The 20,886-nt window shown below is 40.2% G+C and overlaps 1 protein-coding gene across 3 annotated transcripts in view; it reads right to left on the bottom strand.

Moving 5' to 3' along the window:
• The window catches only part of TRMT2B (tRNA methyltransferase 2 homolog B), a 31,965-nt gene extending 25,593 nt beyond the window's left edge, over positions 1–6,372 (bottom strand). For all 3 annotated transcript variants that reach the window (XR_004134698.2, XM_031446095.2, XM_031446096.2), the window contains exons 1-3: positions 6,103–6,372; positions 1,282–1,551; positions 551–605 (exon numbers count right to left, since the gene is read on the bottom strand). Coding sequence is in view for 2 of the 3 variants with exons in the window: in XM_031446095.2 (XP_031301955.1) it covers positions 551–605; positions 1,282–1,547 (321 nt within the window). In the remaining variant the exon portion in view is untranslated. The remainder of the gene's footprint in view (positions 1–550; positions 606–1,281; positions 1,552–6,102) is intronic.
• Positions 6,373–20,886: the final 14,514 nt, after the last annotated feature.

Here is a 20,886-nt window from a genome sequence, read left to right as displayed (position 1 = left end):
GTGAACTGAGGAAGCCGGGAGAGGTGTGTGCGCGTGTTCATTTCACAAATTATTACGCAGCTCAGTTCGGCTTGGTGCAGACCCTGTCTTTCATAGAGTGTTTCTCACGGACGAAATCACTCCCAAGCCAACGTGAAATGTGCATTATGTTCAAATTGTTCCCTAATATGTCACCTGGTTGGAACAAATTTTCATTTTCAAAATAAGTATTTTAGCAGAATTGACTGTACTTAAATTTAAATAGCCACATGTAGCTAGCAGCTACTGTGTTGGAAAGTGCAGCTGTATACGAGGCAGCAAGAGCACTTGTGCACACAGAGCTATGAGAATAGCCAAGAAAGCAAGGAAGAGAGGAAACAGGCATTTGGACACATAGCTCGAGAGCTTGGAAGACATAACTGGCCTAAAGCTAAAATTTCAGCTTCATTAGCATATTGAGTTTAAGGACCTGTTGAGGCATCTGGATAGAGCTGTCCAGTCAAGCCTCCTACAGGTCCAGCGCCATTCACCTGATGGAATGGACGAGTGAAGACTTAAGCTGGGTTCCTACCTTGAGCTGTTCTTCATAGCTCAGCCTCCAGAGTGGTGTCACAACATCAGCCAACCTTGAATAAAATAATCCAGGCATCTCATTCATTATATAAATCTGTACTGAGCACCTACGACACACAAGTACTTCCTGCCACCATTTTCTCTGGCATTTAACTTATCATTCAGAAGACCTAACTCTTGTGCCCCTGGAGAGAGAGTCTGGGAGAAGAGCCCATTTTGGTGCTGTCTACTTAACAAAGCAGAACAGATGGGCAAACCTAATATAAGAAAAAAATCCAGATTTATCAGGAGGTAATTAATCATATTACAAAAAGGCTTCACTGTTGGGTTCCTTTAAACAGCTCACCTCCCTAATGCTTTTAAAATATAATTTGATTTAGAAAATACATTTGTTGCATAAAATGAGGTACATTTGTGTTTGCATGGCTGCAATGGGACTATTCATTTCTAATCCATCTAATCTCTCTCTGAGACCCTGGTTTTCAGCATACCTGTCCTGGACCTTTTGAGAAAAGTACCCAGTTTAATAACCCCTTTCTGCCAAAAACGCACATAAAGTCAAGGAGAATATTTTCTGCAATCCCAAAGCATTTTCACCAACATTCCTTAATGTCTTAAGCTTGCCCTGGGTATCCTACCTGAGGTGCCCCCTCAAATACTTGCAATGCCACATTGTCCTTCAGGAACACAGAATTTCAACAGGCCCCAAGATTCAGACTTGGGCCTTACCTTTCCTGCCAGGAACCTTCTGGTGGTCCAAGATGTCTTGGTTTCTTCTGACTTTTCTGTCCTCTTTGGTGCTTCTTGGCTATCACATGGGTGAAGTTTCCCTTACATGCTGAGCCCAAAAAGAGCTGTGACCAACACGGAGGTTTTCTGGCACACCGGGGGAGCAGTTCTGATTTGGAGAAGAGATCCACCCTGGAGAGGAAGCATCTTGCACTGTGCATTGGGACTCTTCTCTTAATACCTGCCCACCACAGAAACACGGACATTCATCTGCATGAAAGGTGGACAAACAGAAGTCAGGAAGCAGAGACACAACTCCCAGAGCCCTTCATTCATTTACAAACCTTACAGAATCCCAGCACATAGCACAGTGCCTGGCCCAGAGTCAACCTCGGCAGAACTGAATTGCTTTACACTAGGCACTGGCTTCAGCTCCCAAAATTAAAAGATGAGGAACAGATAGCTTTTGTCCTCCAGGAAAGAGTTCAATTCTCTGGATACACTTCAATGGCCAGTCCATCTCCATAGTCTACCCTCCTACTCCACAACTGATCAATCAACTAATGTTTAATAAGTGCTGGGGGGAGGGTGTAGCTCAGTGGTAGAGGGCATGTTTAGCATGCACAAGATCCTGGGTTCAATCCCCAGTACCTCCATTAGAATAAATAAATAAACAAACCTAATTACCTCCTCCCAAAAGAAAAATAAAACAAACAAAAAACTGAGAAGTATGCCCTAAAAGGCCTCTGATTTTAAAAAAAATTAGTAAGTGCTTACTATGTGCCACACTAGACACCAGAGGGGTTACAATGGTTATAATCTAATTGAGGAGATCAAGCACAGACACAGGAAAAGATGATAATAAATAACACGATATGCCTGGTTCCTGATGAGTGCTCAGGAAAGGCTTCCCAGGGCAGGCAGGCCTTGCGCTGGGTCTCAAAGGATGGCAAGGAGGTGAGTCAGGTATTTGGAGGACAGTGGCTAGACCATTCTGGCTAAAATGGTAGTTCATTTTAGGGAACAGGGAAAATAAGACTGAAAAGTTATATCAAAATGAGATCTAGAAGAACTTCAATGCTCGAATAAAATATGGACTTGATTGTGAAGGCAACAGTAAGTTGATGGAGGCTTTATGTAGAAAACTAAAGATGAAATATGGAGGTGACTAAAAAGCCAAGTCATGTTTGAGGCATGTGTTTGAAACAGTAGGCAAATATCAAAATGGAAACATCTGACAGTAAGTAGAAAAGCAGTACTGCAAGTCAGGAGAGAAGTCAGGGTGAGAGGTTTGGTCAAGTGTCCATAAGAAATACAAGCTCTAAGATAAAGAAGAAAAAGCTTTTAGTAAAGAGAAGAGCAAAAGGTCAGTGATTAAACCTGGGAGAAAGGCAGTATCTGGAAAGCAAGAAGAGATGCTGGTGACCCCGGAGAATCAGGAGAGTGTGGAGCTTGGAGGCCAGGGGAGATGCCTTCCGGGAAAAGCACTGATGCATCCAGTAAGTCTAAGGCCAAAGAAAAGGGAAGTGAGGCGATGGGAAGTGACAGGCAGTGGGGACAATGGAAGGTTTGAGATCTCAGGCACGAAGACCCTACCTAGAGTCAGACAGACCTGGGCGGTCCCCTGGCTCTACCACTTACTAGCTAGGTGGCCTCTGGAACGTTAATCACTTTTTCCGACCTTCCTTTTTTTCATCTGTAAAATGGAAATAATAATAGCACCTACCTCATAGAGTAGTTGTAAGTATTAAACAAAAAGCACTTGGCAGAAGATTAAATAGAAATGATGTTTGTGAAGCTCTGAGCACAGTATCCAGCACCTGGGAAAACCCCAGCACGTGTTCATTATAACTGTCATGATATTTAAGGACAGTATAGTACTGAGTAGGGGTGGCAATATTAAAGGAGGGGAGGAAGGAACAGTGGGAGTAACTATGAGGCAAAAGCTGGAAGAGTTAGAACAGGTGAAGGGCTTCACTTTGGAAAGAGGAAGGAATCCCTCTTCCTCCAACGCAGGACTCTGTGTTACTGCCTGTTTACCTTATGGTATCTGATCATTGATGTGTAACTTTTTTGAGTACCCTGACACGTCTGGACTTGGCCAGACACCTTACTGATCTGCTATGAAATTGTTTTGCCCTTGCCCTCTACCTTGGATTTCATCCCAATCTTAAGTCATACCTTAATTCCGAATGATACATATTTAAAGTCCAATGTATGGAATAGATTTATTAACAAAGATACCTCCATGGCTCCCTCTATCACTGTGAAATTAATATGCATGATCACTAGGTAACTTAGGGGATGCTGCCACGGATGCTGTAATATCTAGCCCATACACCATTTCGTATGCTTACAAAGCACTAAAGTAACTGTCACAGCCTGGAAGCATTTTGAGGGGATTTCAAATTTCTAACAGAATAAATTTAAGGTGGCCCAGAGTTCAGGTGTTAATGGTAACACACTCCACCCAACTTCCAGGAAGGGGCCCGTCGTTAAGAACATAGGCTTTGGGGCCATGCTCTAATCCCAGCTCTGCTTCTCATTAGCTGTGACTTTGGGCAAGTTACTTAAGTGTTATGAATTTCAGTGTCATCATCTATAAAAATAGAACCGATAACACTTATCTTTCAGCGTTGTGGTAAGAATTAAATGAGCTCATGTATCGGAAGCACTCAGGATTGTGCCTAACACAGCAGGTGTTCAACATGTGCCACTGCCCTGCCTTAGGCTCTGATTTGAAGCATGTCATTTGACTTCCCTATGCCTCAATGTATCCAACCTGCAAACCTGACGTGATGTAATAGTGCATGTGAGTGCTGTGAGGGTAAGATCGATTACGTGGAAACTTAACAACAACAACATCACACACACACACACACACACACACTCCTAACCTGCATTCGTGCCTGCTGCCCTGGACCACCTGTTAATACTATCAAATGTGTGACCTGTGACAGACATTTTTCCAAGGTGAGACAAATATATGTATTTGATATGAAGAAAAGCAAAAACCGGAGACAAGCAATGAGTGAAGGGGCAGGAGATAAAGAATACAGAATGGTTTGGTGGGGGGCACCGAGGAGGCCCAGACTACAGCGGGAGGGAACAGTGCTCGTCCACAAAGGGGCCCTGTCCCTCCAGCTGGCAGGCAAGGATGAAGGAAGCTGCAGGCCCATTTGGGGGTTGGCAGAGGAGGGACAGGGGAGCTGAGGGATTTAAAAACAGCTATGTCTACCCCACAGTATTTAGACTTTTTGGTGAACATGCCGGCCCTCTCCCTGGTGACTGCCACCATGATTCTGCCCCATTTGCCCTGCACCTCTTGTCCTTCTAGGTTTCTCTCTCCAAATTATCAGAGAGAGTCTAAAACAGGACTCTACTATTTCAGCGTGCCAATCAGACATCGCTCATCATACTTAGTAATTTCGCTAGTGAAATATATTTTTCAAGGCAGTACTGTAATACCAAAGTGAGTTATACTTCTTTGTTTCTTGATGGGCATTTGTTCACAGAAAAGACTGTTGTTTTTATAGTTTTTCTGTTTTAAATAAATGCTTGGGTTTGTGAGCGAAAAATACTGCAAACCATATCAGTAAACAAAGAATGCTGAAACCATCAAGTCATCAGCCGCTGCCGCCAACCCCCAGTGAAGACAAGCCTGCAGCCCAGCCTCTGCAGCCACTCACAATGGTGCACCCTGAGGGGACTCAGAATAAGAAAGGACAGGATACTGGCCCTAGATAGCTAGGTGCTTGTCAAAGGAATGAATTCAATGAACCCAAATGTTTGCTTCCTCCCATACATTGAAAAGCACTAAATCATTTAACTTGAGATACCCGGTTTTCTTTAGTTAACAAGCAATCTTTTAATGTTCCAACTACCTGGTCTTTGTTGTAGAACTCCTATATATCCTAGCTCCTCCCCTACCTCTTCGGAGCAGTCCCTAAGAGCGATCTGAGAGGCTGTTAACCCCAGGCTAGAAGGGGTTTGAGTTCCGAGAAATGTCCGCCAAATAAAACATAACTCTCAACTTTTAGGCTGTGCATTTATTTCAGTAGACAGGTTCAAAAAAAGAAAAAAAGTGTATGACAACTGTTCTGTTTCTGCCTCAGGAATTGATTAGAGAGGGACCCAAGGTCCCCAGCTGCCAGATAGCAAGGCAGACTAACTCTTGGGCTGGAATAGGTAAGCAGCCTGAAATGCTCAGAGAGGTTCAAATCAGAGATGATGTGATAGTTCTGATCCTCGCAGAGCCCACGATCTCCTTGGAGCAAAATGTTTACCTACGGAAAGGGATCCTGCTTACACTCTCTGTGCACCCTTCCTACAGTTGGCCTGGCCCTAGACATGGTTCCTGGCTAAACCGGATAGGCAGATGGGCATAACTGTTGCGTCCTGACTGCAGCCCCCATGCAGTCAAGTCCTTCCCTCCTCGACCAGACCCCCTTCACCAGCCCCTCCACCCCTTTCTTCTGGGCAAGTTCTGCCCACCGTGACTATAAGAAGAGTAACAAGGAAGAGACACTAGGAAAAAGGCTACCACTGAACTTGGGCGGGCTGCAGGGCCAGGGCAGCCGGAAAGAGGAAGAGGGAAGGTCACAGGACAGGCGGACGCAGGGCTGGACTCGACCACATGCAGCCAGCGTCAGGTCCCGTGCGGGTCTCCACCCCGCCCGCCTTCCCAATTCCCCGCCCCGCAGGCAGTTTGGCGCAGTAAGCAGTTTTCTGTACTGTAGGGGATAAACCGGGTTTTCGGACACTCCCTGTACCCCCCCCCCCCCCCGCCGACCTCCGTAACCAGTAAATACTCTTACTAACCTGAGGCAGTTAACGAAAAGGCCAGCCGAGGGCCTGGACCGCAGCCGCTGGGAAGAGTCACTTCCTGGTGCGCGCAGCGCCTCCACTCCCGACGCGCGCGCAGCCAGCCCGGGGCAGGCGCGGCGGGGCGCGGGGCTCCACGCGGGGCTCCACGCGGGCGAGGCGGGCCCGACCTCGGGCAGCTCGTCTCAGGAGTCCTCCTCCCTACTTTGTCAGGGGCGCTTCTCTAGAGACCTTCCCCCAAAGCACTCATTGCCCCGTTGCCCGGCCTCTTCCTTCCCAAGTTCCCCTCCCACCCCTCCCCGGGACCCCGCCCACTGCCGGCTCTCTTCACCCTCCCATTGGTGGATCCGGATAAACCTCTAAAATCACGGAGAAATTCGCGCTAGAGTGTAAACAGCGCTACCCGCGTCGGGGGTGCTTGTGGTTGAACTCTTTCAACCAAAAGAATAGTCTTCTAATGGTAGAATTGCAGGCATCAGCTCCAAAATGGGTTGGAAAATTGGGAGATGAAGAAAGGAGTGGTTTCCTCAAATCGCAACATTTTCTGAAAGTCAGCTTCCTTTGGGTCATAGGGTTTTTCAGGTTTTCGTTCACCCTCTATTTTATATTGTATCAGAAAAGTATTACTTTATTATGATAAGACAAACCTGCTTTCGTAAGTGGATCCCACATAGATCTCACTAAATCCTAAAACCTCAAGGAAAGAATTGTTTTTCTTCAGCTGCAAAACTCAGAAGGCTAGATACTACTAGTTCATTTACCAGCTCCTGGACTACATTCAATGATTTAAATGAGTAAGAGAACGCTGAAGAATGCACACATGTGTGTGCTGTAAAAGGCTGTTACTTTAACAGAATAAAATTCACAGCGAAGTGAATTTACATTTTTGACACTTGATTTGTATGCTTAATAGTAATTAGGCTTAAATGGAAAGCACCTTATAGTCAACATTTCAGTTCTTTATTTATTCAAAGCATACGATGCCTATTATGTGCAAGGCAATGCATTAGCCCTAGTGAGTACAGCAGTAAATTAAACATGGCCCAGTAACTCAAATAGCAGCAAACGCTGTCAGCCAGACCAAGGTTCAAAGCACACTCTTAAAAGCTGTGTGAATTTGGGCCAGTTACTTAATTGCTCAGTGCCTCAGTTTTCTCATATGAAAAAAATGTCCATAATTGCACCTACTTCCCTGGGTTGTGATAAAGATTAAATAAGTTAATACATGCAAAGTGCTTAGAACAGAGTAAGCACACACTCAATAAATGTTAGCTATTATCATTCAAAAATAATTTTATATACTGTGTGTACACATACTCATGCACACACATGCATATATGTCTTTTAAAAAAGACATCTTTATATAATGTGTAAAATAAATAAGCTACAAGGATCTATCGTACAGCACAAATATACCCAGTATTTTATAACTTTATTTTTTATTCTTTCTTCTGTGTTCTTCTCTATGTAGATTAGACTTTTTGACATATGTAATTTTTCTCCATCTCTAAAGTTTATTTTTGTTTGTTTGTTTTGGGGGAGGAGGTAATTAGATTTATTTATTTATTTTAATGAAGGTACTGGGGGTTGAACTCAGAACCTTGTGCATGCTAAGCATGTGCTCTACCACTGAGCTATACTCTCCCCCTTACAGTAACTTTAAATGGAGTATAATCCATCAAAATTTTGAACCACTATGTTGTACACCTGAAACTAATATAGTATTGTAAATCAGCTATACCCCAATAAAATTTTTTTAATCCACTTTAAAAAGAGAGATCAAGATCTAAAGACTTGAGTAGGTAAGTGTGTAACTCAGATTGTGGTCTTCCTAACTGCTCTAATGGCTCTTAAGCAAAATTGGTGCTCAAACCAATGCTTCGGGTTTCTAGGCCTGTACTGTGTGCTATCAAGTCAGACCAGGCCAGAGAATGCACCTTTGGGTCTCTTCTCCCTTTCTCTCCTTTTAATCCCCTCTTATTCTGATTGCCAGCTCTACTGCTTTCCTCACCTTGTCTTCCCATGCCCTTCTGCTCCGTCATCATTTCTCATCTTGGCATTCTTTGTTGTGCCTAGCACAGAGCCAGGAGCCCAACAGGAGCTCAATAAATATTTGATGAATTGAATTGAATCCCACCTTGTCTACTGTAAGGAAAAGGGCATATCTTCGCTCACCCCAACTCTCACCTGCATCCAAGCAAACTCATTTAAAGCAGGTCTGTCATTTGAGAAGGCAGAACCCTGAGGGATGAAGAGAGAAAAGAGATTAAGGAAGCTATAATGTAATCATTTAGCCATTAACACTTTTATATATATTTAATCTGATAAGCCATGTTCTTCTATAGAAGGCAAATCATTACATTTGTAAAAGGGGAAAGAAATAGCCCATATTATAGAAAAGGTTAGACTCTTCAACCGGAAAGTCAATAAATGAACATGTCATAGGTGATAGGCAGTATTGTTAAATTAAATAAGAGCTGAAACCAAGATAACCTTTGCTTAACTTTGTTATGAGGAAACCAAATCACAACAAAGTGAAGTCTGTAGAAATTTGTCAAATAGTCTCATTTCAGGCCAAGGAAAAGATTTCTGAGAGGCTACACCATTAACTTTCAGAAATAACATGTATTAAAATCACCTGGCAGTTAGGGCTGGTTTGGTTACACTAACCACATTCTTCGGGTGTACATTACTTGCGTCCAGGACTGTGTTAGAATCCGTGAGGGGTAGACACAGACCTCGCCCTCGAGACTGTGCGACCTGTTGGAAAGACAAGACTCACAAAGTGAGAATACACAACCCTGGGCTTTGGTAATTCTAGGAAGGCAGTGGATCTTCTTGGTAGTCACAGAAGGAAGAGAACGAAAACTGAATTGAATGCATAGGATTTTAACAACCTGAGAGGAGGTGGGGGCTGCAGCATGAAAACAGGAACAAGCAATATGCATCCCATGTCCACGAGGAGGGAGGCAGGCTCAGCTGGAAGTCAGTGGAGATGTGGCAGATTAGGTTAATAGGTCCAGGAAGATAATGAAGGGCCTGGAGTGCTGGGGTGAGGGGTTTGATCTAGTTCCCCTAACAGTAGGCAGCTAAATGAAGAGTTTTTCATGCGCTGTTTCTGTAAGCAAACTCTAGGAGCTGTGTATAGGATGGATTTCAGGGTGTGTTGACCTGGAAGCTGAGGGAGGCAGCTATAACATCTAGCTGGGAGGTGCTGAGTCTCTACTAAGGTAGGCCACAGTGTGTTCTGCAAGAGTTTCTCAAAATGTGCACAGGGACCCATGGGCAACGTTATTAGAAGGGTTGATTGTAACAAATGCAGGTAGGTCCCTGAGCTCCACCTCATACCTTCAGAATCTAAATCTCAGTGGGGTAGGTTTCAGGAATACCTGGGTTTTTAACAAGCACCCCAGTGATGCCCATGAAAATCTGAGCCCTACTACCATGCTTCAACTTAAATTCTGGAGGAATGAGTTGAAGATCAAAAAAAAATCCAATCATAAAAGCCCTAAAATAAAATATAGATGATTATGCATTTGAAATTTGGACATAGGACTTTCTAAATGGAAAAACAGTAGGAAAAAAACTGTTTGTAGGTAGATTTTACTACATAAACCTTAAAAACTTCTATGTGACAAAAATATAATTAAATTCAATCATAAACAAACAGAAAAAGATATATGACTATAGCAAAAAGTCATTATCTTTATTGTATAAAGTGCTATATAAACTGATAGGAAAAAAAACACGGTGACCCCAACAGAGACCTTGGAAAAGGTATGGAGAGATAATTCACAGGAAATAAACATAACTGGTCAAAAAGTGCTTTGTTCTACCTCACTAGTAATGACAGAATGTGCAAAGAATATCAAGTAGATAATATGATTTTACCTATCAAATTGATGAAGATTAAAAGAACTGATCAAAGTAGATCATGGACAGCGAGGTAGGTGCTCTTTCGCATTGCTGGTGGGATTGTAAATTGATACAAACTTCCTGGAAAGCAATTAGAATCCAGGGCCTTTAAAATTTCATACTATTTGCCCCAGAAATTCCACCTTTAGGAATCTATTCTAAGGAAGTAGAGATGTGAACATAGATATACACCCAGAGGGTCTCAAGGTTAAAAATAAAAAACCACCTTCTAAGTCCAACATTAGAAAAATAGGGAATGGTTACATAAAATATGGTCTGTCCATAGACTATTGCAGACACATTGAAAATTATGCTCATGGTATGTTGTTAGAACTCAAGATGGCATTATCTTTAGGGTGCAGGGAGTGGCTGGCAAGGGACATGAGGGGGCTTTTGAGGTACTGATAGTGTTCTATTTCTTCATCTGGGTGCTGGTTATACAAGTGTGTTCACTTTGTGAAAATTCATCAACATACTTTTTGGATATGTGCACTTTATGTGTGTTATGTTTAAATAAAAATTTTAACTTGAAATTCTGTCTTTGAAAAGTTTGTAATGACATGGAAATATATGAAGAAGGCAACCTTAAGTGAAAAGGGCAAGAAAAAGAATTGTGCATTCAGAAATCCCTATCAAATTACCAATGGCATTTTTCACAGAACAAGAAAAAAAATTTTTTAATTTGTATGGAAACACAAAAGACCCCAAGAGCCAAAGCAATATTGAGAAAGAAGAATGGAGCTGGAGGAATCACACTCCCTGACTTCAGACTATAATACAAAACTACAGTAATCAAAACAGTATGGTACTGGCACAAAGAAATACAGATCAATAGAACAGAATAGAAAGCCCAGAAATAAACCCATGTACTTATGGACATTTAATCTATGACAAAGGAGGCAAGAATATACAATGGAGAAAAGATAGTCTCTTCAATTAGTGGTGCTGGGAAAACTTAACAGCTACATGTAAAAGAATGAAATTAGAACATTCTCTAAAACTATATACAAAAATAAACTCAAAATGGATTAAAGACCTAAACTTAAGACCAGATACTCTGAGACACAGAGGAAAACATAGGCAGAAAACTCTTTGACATAAATCACAGCAATATTTTTTAGATTCCTCTCCTAGAGTAATGGAAATGAAAACAAAAATAAATAAATGAGACCTAATTAAACTTCAAAGCTTTTGCACAGCAAAGGAAACCATCAACAAAATGAAAAGACAACCTACAGACTGGGAGAAAAAAATTAAAAATAATGCAACTGACAAGGGCTTAACTTCCAGAATATACAGACAACTCATACAGCTCAATATATAAAAAAAAAACAAAAAAACAAAAAACAAACAACCCAATCAAAAAATGGGCAGAATACCTAAACAGACATTTCTCCAAAGAAGACATACAGATGGCCAACAGCCACATGAAAAGATGTTGAATGTCACTAATTATTGGAGAAATGCAAATCAAAACTACAATGAGGTATCACCTCACACCAGTCAGAATGGCCATCTTTAAAAGTCTACAAGTAATAAATGCTGGGAAAGGTGTGAAGCAAAGGGAACCCTCCTACACTGTTTATGGGAATGTAAATTGGTGCAGCCACTATGGAGAATAGTAGGGAAGTTCCTTAAAAAACTAAAAATGGAGTTACCAAAAGATCCTGCAATCTCACTCCTGGGCATATATCTGGAGAAAACTCTAATTCGAAAAGATACAGGCACCCTAATGTTCATAGCAGCACTATTTACAGTAGACAAGACATGAAAGCAACCTAAATGTCCATTGTCAGATAAATGGATAAAGAAGATGTGGTATATATATACACACATACATACATACATACATATAATGGAATATTACTCAGCCATAAAAAAGAATGAAATAATGCTGTCTGCAGCAACATGGATTAGAAATCATCATACTAAGTGAAGTAAGTCAGAGAAAGGCAAATATCATATGATATCACTTGTATGTAGAATCTAAAAAATTATACAAATGAACTTATTTACAAAACAGAAATAAATTCACAAACATAGGAAACAAACTTATGGTTATCAAAGGGGAAGGTGGGGAGCAGGGGAGAGATAAATTAGGAATTTGGGGTTAACAGATACACACTACTATATATAAAATAGATAAACAAGGACCTACTGTATAGCACAGGGAACTATATTCAATATCTTGTAATAACTTATAACTGAAAAGAATCTGAAAAAGAATATTTATATATGTATAACTGAGTCACTTTGCTGTACACCTGAAACTAACATAACATTGTAAATAAACTATACTTCAATTAAAATAAAAAATATTAAAAATCATTCATTCAGTAAAAATGCATTGGAAGGCAATATGCCAACTGTTTACAGTGGTTGCCTCAAGAGAGTGAGCTTGGGGGTGATCATTTGCAAAATTCTTTTTCATTTCTGTGCTCCCCAATTTTTTCTACAATGAACAGTCATTACACTGATAATTAGGGAAAAAACTTCAAAATATCAGAGAAAAAAGTGAATTGATGAATCTTGGTGAAGCCCCCATAGCCCAATCTGTGAAACTGAGAACTAGTTTTCATCAGTTCTTGAGGAAGTCATTTAGACTCTGAGGGACTAACTTACACGAATCAGATTTATAGGAGACTGGCTTACAAGCCAAATGCCAGCAAGGAATGTAGTTTCTAGTGGCTGAAATATTCTTGTCTCCTACACAAATATACCTGCCAGCTATTAATATACCTGAAAAGCCAAATTAGCAATCACTTGTAATTTGAACATATAGAGCTGAATGGTTTTGAGGAGCTCTTTGACTGGGTTATTTGTAACACATCTACCAGAGCAGTGTTACTGTTACTTGAATAGTGCTGGATAAACACTGACTCCAATGTTCTTTTTCCATCATCTCTAACTAGTTACCAGAATCTTCTGTCATTACAATATTACCTGCCTCCTATCCTCATTACATGTCACTGTTGCCAAGGTAACAGCTCATCTTACATGAATTACATTCTAGGTTGGTAGCTCCCAGGTGAGATATTGGGAAGCATCTTAATCTCATCTGCAGTATATCTACAAATTATATTTGCAAGAAGTCGCTTCAGGGAAGAGTCACAGATGGCTAGTTCCATCCACTGTGAGCCTTTTTAAAAAAATTTCAATTGAAGAGTCTATCATTTCCTGATTTATGTGTCTAATTTTTTCTAAACTCTATCTTTTAGGTTTGGAGTTACATATTACTTTTGGGGCCCTTCAGTTCACTGATAAACGTCAAGGGTTTCTGACGATAGTACTTAGGAGAATGGCCTTGGAGCTTACAAAAATAGGGAAGTCAGAAAGGGAAACTTTTGGGAGAGGGAGATGATAATGTAGCATCGAGTGAAGGTCCAGTGGGCATGTAGAGAAAGAGTTAACATAATAGGAAAGCTCTTATGTTGGAGATAGGAGGAATTACCCTGGAAACTGTCACAAAACTACCTAGCTACCTTTATGTTCTGGTTTCTAGGGTAACACAGATATTTACTACCTCACATTTACATGGCTGGTGCTAATGTTCATTTTCTCACCTAATAAGGTCTCAACCCTTTTCTTTTTATAGTGTTGAAATTTACAATTCAATGTCAATAGCATTCCAGCACTGACAGCTCATCCCTCAGAGCTAGATGTAGAGAAATAACATGGGGACACCTATTCCATGTTCTGCTCTCCATTGGAATGCCATCAGTACGTGAACCTTGGCTTCATGCCTGAGACTCTGCACCAAGGGCACAAATTCTACAACTACCTAGAGGCTATAATTTCAAACCTTTCCAAATCACCATCCTCAGCAAACCCTCAGTAATAAAGACACTCATCTCTACTTTCTTTCCTGATGCTACCAGGATTTCTTTTAAGAGCCATTATTAGGTTGAATGGAATGGTAGAACTGGATTGCTTTTAAGGTGCACCCGCACTTTTATGTTCCATGATTCTGTGAAGAAACTAGTAGATGAAATACCTTCTGCCCCATCCCCACTGAGTTGTTTAAGACACACTGTTTGGGTTCTGATCTTATAATTAGAATCTTTTCCAAAGGAACCCAATCATATCTGAAATGAAAGTTGATTATCCAGAACAGCCCATATAATGATAACAATGGCTATCCAACATCTACTGAATCCTTACTTTGTGCCTCACAATCTGCTCAATGCTCTATGTGCATTATTCCATGTAAGCACCTATTTTACAGATAAGAACATTGGTAGCTGTATTTTACAGATGTCAAGACTGAGATTTAGAGAAGGATCAATAACTTGATCAGGGTCACACAGTAAGTGATGGAACCAGAACTTGAATTCAACTGTCTGATGCCACATCTCTATTTTTCTTTTTTTGCTTACTTTTTTTATTGAAGTATAGTCAGTTTACAATGTTGTGTTAGTTTCTGGTGAATAGCATAGTGATTCAGTTATACATATGTATGTATATTCCTTTTCATATTATTTTTCTTTATAGGCTATTACAAGGTATTGAATATAGTTCCCTGTGCTATACAGTAGGACCTTACTTTTAATCTTTAAACTTTAAGCCAGCAGTTCTCAAATTTTAGTATGCCTCAAAATTACCTGGAGGGCTCCTGAAAACACAGATTGCTGGGTCCCATCTCCAGAGTTTCTGATTCAGTAGGTCTGGGGCAGGGCTTGGGAATCTGTGTTTCTAACAAGTTCCCAAGTGATGCTGATGCTGCTGGAGTGGAGGACCTGCACGCTGTACTCTACCGCCTCCGTCCAAGAGCAGAAGAGCCCAGAGCTGAAATGAAGTGGAGGGGGCTTGTGCTCTCCTCTGGGGATCTCCTCAGTGCTCAGGGATCCTGGGGATGTTCTGAACTGCAGATTTCAGCCACTACCTCTGCCTCTCCAGGAAGACCAGACAACTGGGTAGAGACTCCAACCTGTGGGAGAACACAGTGCATAGGCTGCCCTCATAAAACACGTTTCTGGAAAGAGCCGAACATATCCTGGGTTACTTTCTAACTTAGTCCTGACAGCTACAAAAATCTGATTCATTTACAGTGTGATCTTGGTTATTCTTTGCAAGTAACCTGAAGAGTTAAAATTGAAGTACAGGATTTGCTGACAATGGGTACCTGTCAGTTGGGATTTTGATATAACTCACACATTCGGTCCGAGGCTGTGGAGGGTCTCGATTAGCACTACTTGTGAAGCTGAGAAAAGAGCCATTACCGTGCAAGCTCTCCTCAGAACCGGTTGTTCACACCTACCTTATAAAGAACACATGTTGCCTATAGTGGGCAGAGAGAAGCATACGTTGAACATAACACTCACCCGCCATAACCTTGTTTCACTTTTCACTCTTTTTCCACCATGTGCCTTGTATTTTCCTGAGATACAGCTGAGGGCACTGAGTTTCCAGGCAGCAAAGCAGAGTAGTGTTCATTAGTGTAGCTGCACATTGGAATAACTTGCAAATCTTTTTGAAAATACCAGTTCTGGGGACCCCACCCCAGACCAATTAAATCAGAATCTCTGCAGATGGGCCCTGCTAATATGCATTAAAAATGAATTTCCAGGTGATTCTCATGCTAGCTGAGGTTAAGAACCAATAATGATCCAAAAAAATAGGCTCTGCTGTGGGGCGGACTCCATTTTTAGCTCTGCCACTTATGAGAAGATGGCGTTGGGCAAATGGCCCTACCTCTCTGAGCCTCAGTTTCCCCATCTGTAAAAATTGGCATAATAACTGAACCCATTGGACTTGTTTCATAGGGCTGTCTTGAGGATTGAATGGGCTGATGTATGTAATGCACTGTAGTGATACAGTGCCTAGCACAGCGTTGAGACAGGAGGGAAGGGGGCAGGGCACAGCCACTGAAGGAATGACACAGCAACTGGCACCAAGATGGTAGGAGATTCAACTCCCAGTAGGCCTTGAGGCCCAAGATAGTGGGAGATTTGATTTCCAGTAGACCTTGAGTTTCATTATACACTTATTGTAATGTATTAGCATGGTAAATGACACTTCCACAGGCTCCATGACAGTTCCAAGGCTAATCATAGAAAAAGTGGGTGGTGGCCCAATTCCTGGGAATCCCAGCCCCTTCTCCAAAAGTAGTTGGAATAATCTTCCCACTTGATGGCATATGAAGTTACCGAGCCCATAAAAACAAACAACCCCCACACCTTGTGGCCCCACTCCCTTCTGAGTGAAATGGAATGCACTCTGTCAATGGAGTTTGTAACTATTCTTACTTTAAACTAAACACCCATCCCTATGCCTTGTGGCCTCTCTGGCCTTCTGAGATGGCCTATACTTGGTCTATGGAGTGTGCATCTCTCTGAATAAATCTACTGTTACTCACCTGTGGCTCTCTCTTGAATTCTTTCCTGCATGAAGCCAAGAATCCACACTTGGTGGGGCACGTCCCAGGGACTCAGCCAAGACCTGGGACATGGCCATCCTCTCGCCCCACATTTTCCTGTATCAGGGTCATCACTCTCTAGATGGTAGCCAGTGATAAAATTAAGGCATCCCACTTCAGCCTACAGAACAAGTCATGAAGTCCTGATCCTTTGGGAGGTGTGAGCATTGTACCCACTTTGCTGTGGATCTCACAGTCTTTAAATCAGGACCATTACTGCAATGCAAATGACTTTGCAGAACATCTACTATATATCACAGCAAACCTTTCCCATAACAAATGAGGGAAATGATGCTTCTTTGGATAAGACACCAAGTAAGAGCAAACCAGAAATAAAGTAATATTACTGCTCTAAGAGACCAGCCCACAGCATACCTGAAGGAAATAATAGACCACTTGGGGTTTCAGACCACACTTTGAGAACCACCGAAAGAATGTGTGAAGATCTGTGCTATAACTGATGGCCTCATTAGCAGTTATCCCCAAATTTGCAGAGTATTCAGGGGTCACAATACAAAAAAACTTAGTATCTGTGCCTAATGTCTCACCAATTTCACATTTATGTTAATTCTTCACCCTCTGTAAGCACGTGAGTTTGTGACTCCTTGGGCAGTCCCCATCCAGAGACCTCTACAATTGAAGCAAAAACCTACAAATATTTAAGTGGTAGGATGTAAGGAATGAGATGAATGAAGAATAGAATTTCTCAGGCCCTAAGAGACAACAAAAAGGGATTTACCTCTTTGTAGGATCCGGGTATTGGATCTCAGCTCAGTTTCAAGTTCAAGTTGAAAAAGAAGGTATTCTATTTTGCTTCCAGAGTCAAATAAAGGAAAAGAATATCCATCTCAAACCAATAGCCAACATCATGATAAATGATAAAATAGAAGTTTGTATAATGTAGTAGTTAATAAAAATGGACTTTTGGTTTTAGACCTACCTGGGTTTGAAATCCTAGTTCAGTGACATACAGGCATGTGACTCTGAGCAAGTTACTTAATCAACCAAAGCCTAATAATGATAGTTCCCACTTTTTAGGGTTACTGTAAGGAATGAATGGGATTATGTGTGTAAAGCACTTGGAGTGGCACTTGACTCTTGGTAAGCTCTCAATAAATTATAGCTCTCTACTAACTTGAAACAAAAGGAAAATACAGCCGAATGCCATGAAAGTTTGTGAGTTATGCTCCTGCTGATGTCAGACACTACTTTGGTGTACAGGGAGAATTTGAGCAGCAGAAGTGCTTAGAAAGAGAAAAGATAAATTAACTTGTCAAGTCCTTCATCTCTCAACAGCAATAGATTCTTTCATAACAATGATTGTTTCCCAGTAGTAACAAGCATCGGCTTTCAAGCTTCTTTTTTGTGTTCCAATTCATGGTTCCTTGACATGTGGTAAGTGGGCTTCCATTTGTACTTTTGCCCCAGGCCAGGCAAATGTTAGAAGCTGGCCTGTAGCTAATGCAGTAAGATGTGAAAAAGGAACGAGGCGTAACTATTGGAAAGGAAACAAAAATCATTATTATCTGCAGCTGATTCAGTTGTCCATGCAGTGAACACCCAAGGGAATCAATTGAAACACTCATAGATTTAATAGGAGAGTTCAGAAGAGTTCAGCAGAGTGGCTGAATACCAATCAATAGTTTTCCTGTAAGTTGGCAACAACCATTTAGAAGATATAATGGAGAAAAAAATCCATTCATGATGACCAAAAAATAGCATAAAATCCATAGGAATAACTTTTTTTAAATGCAGAGGCTCTACACAAAGAAAACAAGGATATTTGTATATCTCTTAGCAACTGGGATTTGAATAAATGGAAATTGATGTCACATTTCTGGATGGGAAAGCTAAATTTTTTAAGACATCAACTTTTAAAAATTAATTATATGTTTAAGTCAATCCAGTCAAAATTCAGTTGTTTTACCTTGATAACATGATTCTAAAGTTCACTGAATAAATAGGGGAGAATGACAAAGAACTTTTAGAAAAAGAATAATAATGATGGGAGACTTGGCTTATGTCTTATAAATATTATAACTTATACATATACATAAGTTATAATATTTAAAACATAATACTGTCACAAGAATCAACAAACAAATCAGTAAGACTGAACAAAGCCTTGAGACTGACCTAGAAAAAGACAAGAACCTGATAGACATAAAAGAACATCACAAACCAATGAGGACAGATTTAGTCAACCATATTAAATGAAAAAAAAAGATGAAAAAATAGAAATGTTTTAAGAAAATATAGACAAATGTTTAATCTTGAGATTGGGATGAATTTTCTAAGCATAAAAGCAATGAAAAAATCATACAAATGTAGCTGTATTTGACTCCATCAAATTTATTGACAAACACAAACTGGAAAAAGATATTTGAAACATTACTGATGTCATAAAGAGCTCTTATGAATCAATCAAAAACCACCAACACAAATAAAAATGGAAAAAGACATAAACAGAAGATATACAAATGTATGAAAAAATGTTCTAACACGCTAATAATCCACGAAATGCAAATTTTTAAATGAATGAAGTTGGTGAAGATGAAAAATACACTGATACTCTCAATGCAGATCTGTTGTAGTGACGCATATAGATTTCTATGCTGCTGATCAGACAGTAAATTTTTTTTTCTGGAAAGCACTTTAGTGATATATATCAAGAGTCTTTTAAACATTCATATCTTTTAAATGAATTAAAGGAGCAGCAACAGTAAACTGAGGAACAACACAGGTTTCAGTTGAGTACCCAACAGGCAGGAGTGCTGCTCTAGACTTTGAGAGCTTCTTCACATCTGGCTCAGTTTCCTCATTCACAAAATGGACAGATTAATAGACCTAATCTCACAATATATGCAAGTCATTTAGCATAGTGCCTGGCATTCTCTAAGTGATAAGTAAATGTTAGTTTTATTTGCAGAAGGAAAAACCATGTAAACAACATTAATATATAGCAATAGGAGACTAGTTAAATGAATTACAGTACATTCAAGTGATGCTGAAGCATATACAAGCATTTTTAAAAGATTATGTTTTTGAAGATGGTCTAATGATACAGAAAAATGCTAACAAGTGAAAAAAAGCAGGACATAAAATTGACTCTATAGTAGGATCAAATTTTGAAAAGCTAATTTATATATATTTTATACATAGAGATGTATTTTAAAAAAGGTCAATTAAAGTATTGACCCATCAAAATATTAACAATGTTTATCACTGCACATTGGGATCATGAGTTATTTTTTCCTTATATTATTTATTATTTAGTATTTAATACATATTTATAATTAATAGTGTTATTCCCATAACCATGTAATTTGAAAGGAAAATAGTATATATATTTTTTGATCAGTTGCTTAACTACATGAATGGGCTTCCCTAAGTACTCATTTTACTGCTATATTCAATGTAGGACATTTGGAAAACAAATTATATAGACAAACATTTCATTTTGATTTATTCTTTTAGGTCTGAAGAAATTGTCTCCTCTCTGACAAACTCTGCTCTCTACTATGCAACAAGCCCACTGGGAGCAGGGTCTATGCCTCATCTGTGTATTCCTGCAGTGCCTAATTCTCATGTATGCACATTGTAGTCACTCAGTAATTTATAAGTTGAATCATAATCAGAAGAGAGTCTGAAGTGCTTCCACCATAAGATATAAATAATTGCTAAATCTAAAAGTGTTACCACTCTCCAGGATATTTGCATTTAAATTCATCAAATTTTTCCCAACAAAGATATATTAAGATCTGGTGGACAACAGGTGTTTTTCTAGGTACTGTGGGGGATATATGGAAGTTGTTCCTACCTTTTAAATGCTTATAATCTAAATTAATTGCAGAGTGGATTCGGAAGTCAGAAGCAGCAAGAAGAGAACTACATCCATTGAGGTATCATTATATGTTAGACACTGTACTGGGCAATTTACTCACATGGAATTCTTACAACAAACCTTTGAGGCAGACTTTTCATTCACATTTTATAATTGCGGAAATGGAGGCTCAGATAAGTGACTTTTCCAAGTTCACAGAGTTAGTGGCAGAGCTGGGATTTAAACCCTAGACCTTCTGGGTCTGACTCCAGACTGTTCTCTCTCCCTTAATAAACACTCCCTCTCAAAAAGGTGTGTGTGTGTATGTGTGTGCACCCGCGTGTGTAATTCCAGTGCTTAGCAGTATCATGTAAGTGCCATACTTATGATGCAAAACATGATAAGAAGAGGCAGTAGAGCAGCGGTTAAGAACCTGGGTTCTGGAAATGACTACCCAGGTTTGAATTCTGTCTCTCCACCTGCTAGCATATTTTCTTGGGCAAGTTACTTAACTTCCTTGTGTCTCAACGTCCCATCCATAAAATGGCAGCTCATATCTAGCTCAAAGTGTTATTGTAAAGATGAAATTAGTTAATACAAGTAAAGGACAGTGTCTTGCACTCAGTTA

This window comes from Camelus dromedarius, chromosome X (genome assembly GCF_036321535.1).
Source record: "Camelus dromedarius isolate mCamDro1 chromosome X, mCamDro1.pat, whole genome shotgun sequence".
Taxonomy (NCBI): domain Eukaryota; kingdom Metazoa; phylum Chordata; class Mammalia; order Artiodactyla; family Camelidae; genus Camelus; species Camelus dromedarius.
The sequence above is the reverse complement of the archived record's forward strand: the minus strand, read 5'-3'. Positions and strand labels throughout refer to the sequence as shown.